At 41.6% G+C, this 5,536-nt stretch overlaps 2 protein-coding genes across 2 annotated transcripts; one reads left to right on the top strand and one right to left on the bottom strand.

The window, feature by feature from the left end:
* Nucleotides 1–708: 708 nt before the first annotated feature.
* On the top strand, nucleotides 709–2,256 carry LOC130981305 (uncharacterized). Its single transcript, XM_057904902.1, has 4 exons — nucleotides 709–897; nucleotides 978–1,135; nucleotides 1,849–2,030; nucleotides 2,174–2,256. The coding sequence occupies exons 1-4, from the start codon at nucleotides 748–750 to the stop codon at nucleotides 2,254–2,256; spliced, it is 573 nt and encodes a 190-aa protein (XP_057760885.1). The 5' UTR covers nucleotides 709–747.
* An 8-nt stretch (nucleotides 2,257–2,264) lies between these two features.
* On the bottom strand, nucleotides 2,265–4,939 carry LOC130981304 (uncharacterized). Its single transcript, XM_057904901.1, has 4 exons — nucleotides 4,585–4,939; nucleotides 3,506–4,509; nucleotides 2,347–3,273; nucleotides 2,265–2,270 (listed from the first exon to the last, which is right to left on the bottom strand). The coding sequence occupies exons 1-4, from the start codon at nucleotides 4,937–4,939 to the stop codon at nucleotides 2,265–2,267; spliced, it is 2,292 nt and encodes a 763-aa protein (XP_057760884.1).
* Between the last annotated feature and the right edge of the window lie 597 nt (nucleotides 4,940–5,536).

The following is a 5,536-nucleotide window of genomic DNA, read 5'->3' as shown; positions in this document are numbered from 1 at the left end:
AACGCATATATTAAATAGCATATTATAAGCATATACATTTATTATTTATATTCTTATTAAATGAATACACATCCAGAACCAAGATTGCTATTTAATATTCTTATTATAATATGCTTCTAGATGTTTCTAGAACCTAACTTGCTCCGATCTGGGCACACTATAGAACCGCGATACATTTATGATCCAAGGTTGAAAGATAATACACTTGCAAGCATTTGACAAGGCAAAGCGCTTTTTCCGATCATAAAAATTCTACCAGATTGGATAAAAGCCGAAGAATTTCGCGAGACATGCAAGACGACGGCTGTGTTTAGAAGAAGGTTGTTCCAAGAGCCAGATCACTTAGATTTGAGAGTATTTGTAATCTAGTTGTTCCAACCTGGTGTGCGATTTCAAAACTGGGACGAAGAAAACCAAGTATATTTTAGGGGTTAAGTACTGAAATCGTCCCTAAAGTATAGGGCGAAAATTAAAATCGTCTCCCACCTTTTTTTGTTATTAAAATCATCCCTAACATGCATAAACACTTTAAAATCATCCTTCGCTGCTTAAAACCAATTTTTTGACAGTTCTGCCTTTGTAGCCGTTAGTGTCTGTTGTAGCTTTTAATGAATAAAATAAATTTATTTGTTTATTTATATATTTATATTAAATTGTGGTTTGGGGAGGGTTGGGATTAAATCAGAACTGTAAGTCCTAACCAACGAAGCAAAGCAGGAGATAGGGCTTGCGGAGGTGAATGTAGCCATGGCTACCGAGAGCTCACGGTCGTGTCAGAGTAGGTCGTCTGCGCAGAAAAGGGAGCTTGTGTGTCGGCATGGGGAGAGACCCGTGCTTAGAGTTTCTGGAACGAGGAACAACCCTGGGCGACGATTTTGGGGGTGTGTCTATTATGAGGTAAGTGATTTAAGTTTCTGTAGGTGAGTGATGGCAATGTGTTGTTTGTTCTAGGCACTGACTCTAGTGGGTTGCTGCAGATCCAAGAGGAGTGTGATATCTTCCGATGGGTAGACCCAGAAACAGACAGTGACGATCCTCATGTTGCAAGGATGAAAAGGAAAGTTGCGGCCATGAAAGCAAAAGTGAGGGACAATGAGTGGAAGTTCAAGGTTGCTGCAGTGTTAGGGATTTTTGGGTGGGTAGTCCTATTTTGCATCTTCTGGCAGATTTGGTTTAATCAGAGGCAGGGGGTAGCATGTGTGATGCCATTGAAGTATAGTTAATGAAATTAAGGGAGAATTTAGGGTGTAGTTAGGATTTGTTTGATTGGGTCTGAGTTATGTAAATTGAGTTGTACTGGGTTGATGAATAAACATGTGGGTTTAGTTTAGGGTTTTGGTGATTAAATATGTCAGTGAAATGATGTCGTTGTAAATTGACAATCAATTGGAGAAAAAAAATTTTATGTTAGCCTGAAAACTGTGACTGATGAGTTGTGTTAATCAACTTTACAGCATATCAATCTAAAGGTGGAAATTGATTAAACAGAAGCAGAATAATATTAGCCAGAACACAATTGATCTGTAATCGATTAATAAGCATAGCAATATAACACCAAAAGGTGGAAACTTCGGTCACCATGATTTCCATTACATAGATACAGAACAAAATATAGTCTGTAGGCTAAGGAAACAACAACAAAAGCTGAATTTCTATGATATCCAGAAACCTATAGCAACACTGTTGCTCACTAAAAAAGTTGAATCACAAACCATGTTCTGTAAGTTTCAAACAAACCAAAACAAGTGTCACACACATTGAGTTCACTCAATCAAAAGTACATTAATAACAGCACAAATCTCAAATTTTGACAATAATCTAAAGTTTTCCCCAAATTCTTGGAGGAAGTTTTGCCATGAGCCTCAGCTTTCTTGGAGAAACAGGAAGTGGAATTTTGTGGCTGAAGGAGACAGTCCTGGCTGGTGGGTATAGCTGGCTGCACCCATCTCCTTTGGTGCTGGTGGTTGCTGTGTGTTGCTTCTGGTGGGCTTTGGCTTGGGCCTTCGGTGGAGAGTACCTGCTGGTGGACTGTTGGGCCTAGTTGAGGATGATGTGGGCTTGGACCTGAATTGGGATGAGTTGGGCTTAGATATTTTGGTGCCTGGCGGGGGCTGAGATGATGATCTAGACCTGGTGGACCTCCTCAAACCTCCACTCCCATATTGTGTAACAGGCTGTGATGAAGCCTTAGAACTGGTCATGGGTCTGCTGGATGAAGGCTTCCTCCCACCTCTGGTCCTCTTCCTAGCAGATTGACTAAGATTTTAGTCCTGAAACACATTAAAGAATGCAGTTGATGAATAAATGATAATGTAACCCTAACATACATGAAATACACACACTTACATCCATGGATGGCTTCTTGCATCCTCCCCTCTTGTGTCCAGATTCACCACAGTTTGAGCATCTCTGGATTTGTCCCCTCCTAGACAAGTGTGTCTGGCTGCTGTCCGGAGCTTCATCCGGTCCTCTCTTCCTCTTCTTGACTGGTCTGTGGCTAGGCCTTCGATAGGGTGGGGGCATGACATTATCAAAGCTGGTTTTCTCCCATAAATCTGGGCCATTTAAAGGATTGATGACTGAATCATAGCACTTGACATATGCAGCCTTCTTGTAGCAGTTATCAACAAATGCATCTATGTCAAGACCCTTAAAATTGATGCAGCTTATAGCATGTGTGCAGAGAATACCACTAAGCTGCCACTTCCTACAGGAGCACTCATGAGCAGAAAGATCAACAGCAAATTTATTCAGTCCATTAACAACCTCATATGTTTGTGCAGCAGACCAGTAAGGCCTCCACTCACCAGCAGATCTGCCTCTCCTCTCTAGTTTCATCCTAATGCGAGGTAGAAGTGTACCATTAAAGTTTTTTATTCTTTCTCTGTTAACAGCCCATCTAGTCATTAAATAAACCCTGATATCCTCCAACATTGTCACTATAGGTTTCTCCCTAGACTCTACTATAACACCATTAAAGCTCTCACACATGTTGTTTACAAGAGTGTCACATTTAGAATGAAAATTAAACCTGGACCTGCTCCAAAATCTTGGAGGAATAGCATTCAAATGTCTGTGTGCATCCACATTGATTTGCCTGATGATTAGCATCTCTTTCTCCCATTCCTTCCAATGAGTAGCCTTTGCACACCTCCACATCAGTTGTTTCAACTGTAGTCTAGGAAATTTCTTCCTGAAATTGCTGTAAAGATGGCGGACACAGAACCTATGGTCTACTCCAGGGATGACTTCATCAAATGCAGACAAAAGTCCCTAACAGTGTAGGTAAATCCCATTTATCAAACAATATAATTATACTTCAATGCTTTTAGTAACCATTGTTTTTATCAACCAATCTACTCAATCAAGCAATTTATTTATCAAACAACAGATTTATCAATCAACTTATTTATCAAGCAACAGATTTATCAATCAATTTATCTATCAAACAATTTATTTATCAATCAATATATTTATCTAGCAACGGATTTGTCAAGCAATTTACCTTCTGCTGATCAGACATGAAGGTTGTTTTCCCAATGATCTCGACTCCAAAATCATCAATTAGCAACCGGAGAAACCACTTCCAGGTGTCTTTTGTCTCTGCCTCCACAACAGCGTACGCAATTGGAAGCATTTGATCATTCGGATCCCACCCAACGGCTGTCAACAACTGCCCTCCTTGAGGTGTCTTTAGAAAACACCCATCCAATCCCACAAACCTTCTACACTGCAGGAAGCTCTTCTTACAAGCAGCTAGACACACATATACCCTTTGAAAGATGCAATAGTTGTTTAACCCCTGGTGCTGGTCCTCAACCTCGAAATCAGGGGACCTCTGGACCTTGAGTGTGACTGATGACCCTGGATTAGCCCGTAGCAGCTCCGAGCAGTAGTCAGCAATCCTTTTATACTGCTTTCGGTAAGCTCCCTGAATCTCCTCCAATGCAGCTTGTCTAGACCTAGCTGCCATCGAAGTTATCACTGTCAAATTCCATTTCCTTTGTGCCTTGTTGATCAGGTCCTTTATCTTTACCTTTGGATTACCTTCCACTTTCTTCCTAAAAACCCTACTCAGCCAACCAGTATGCAGTATCCCTACCCTGTGTGACTGGCCACAGGTATGCTTAAGGTTCATTGACCTGAGCTGCCAAGTCTCTTCCTCACTCATTTTTGCTGCGTATAACCAAAACGGACAGCCCTCTTGACAAACAGCCCTCACTCTCACCAAGTCAAGCTTGGCATACCTAAGTCTCCTTCTTGTTTGGACTGCATAAGCTGTAACAATGTCCTTGAATTCCTCCCTTGAAGCATATACGGTACCAACTTCCCATTTGTAAGTTGTCATGTCTTTCACATCTCTATGTATTGGATATCGACTAGCCTCATGGTTATCATCATCCTCACTGTCCTCTTTCTCTGAACCACCTCCAACTTCATATTCCACATCAACTTCATCACTATTGAACCCTTCCTCATCATTGAAATCACTAACAGCTAACCCATTTCCTTTATCAACCCGATTACCATCAGGCCCACCTCGTACTTCATCAAATCAGCTCTCATCATCGTACTCCTCTTCACTGTCAGTAAACACAACATCATCTGCACTGTCAACCTCATCAGCAGATGGAATGAAATCCTTATCATTGCTATCATCGTCACTGTTCGATTTGCCCTGCTCCTCCGGGTTCAATTTATCTCCCACATCAACCTTCTCCACATTGTCCCTTTTCCCCTCCTGACCCAGTTCACCCTGAAATATCACCAACTGCTGCTCATTATTTACCTCTTCATCATTGGCCCTCTCCGCCTGCTGATTCTGTTCACTCTGGCCTCCAACATCAAGAAACCCTACTTCGGGAAAATCTTCAGCATCCTCAACCTTATGGACTATATAAAGCTCAACGTGACCCTTCTCCCCCGCTATTTTACACATCTCAAGGGCATCTCTGTCTCCCTCAAATAACTTTAGATCCTTCTCTAACCATTCAGAACTTGGGCCTTTATACCAAAAACCTGAAATATTTTCCTTTGTTTACCCAAACTGTCCCACCTCAGCATATGCCTCAAAAACAGACCAGCAATCTATATCGATATCTTCGATCACTGTCCTTTCTCCACCTATATACTCCAATGTACCATTGTCATATCCAAATCTACCACCATGGTAAATACTCAGGTTAAAGGTTCCCATCACCTAAACCCTACAAACAGAAATCACACCCAAATCCCATTTGTAAACTAACGAATACCCATGAGTGATTATGTAGTCCAAGCTCGAAAAAACCAAAACAAATGCAGCACACTTACCTGATTCGAGATGACTGACACGAGATTGAGCTCCTCTGCCACTCCTTACCACGCAATGCAATTACAGTGACGCTACTACTTCAGGCGAGGTATCACTCTGTTAGGGCATCATTGAAGGTGAAGGATCAGCTTTCCTTGGGGTAACGTTACTCAGAGGTGGAACCTCTTTCGCGGGAATATAACACCAAGCGTCAATGGGATCCAGGGGCAAAATTGGAATTAA

The sequence above is a fragment of the Arachis stenosperma genome, chromosome 5 (genome assembly GCF_014773155.1).
Source record: "Arachis stenosperma cultivar V10309 chromosome 5, arast.V10309.gnm1.PFL2, whole genome shotgun sequence".
Taxonomy (NCBI): domain Eukaryota; kingdom Viridiplantae; phylum Streptophyta; class Magnoliopsida; order Fabales; family Fabaceae; genus Arachis; species Arachis stenosperma.
Note: the sequence above shows the minus strand (reverse complement) of the source record. Positions and strands in the feature narration are given on the sequence as shown.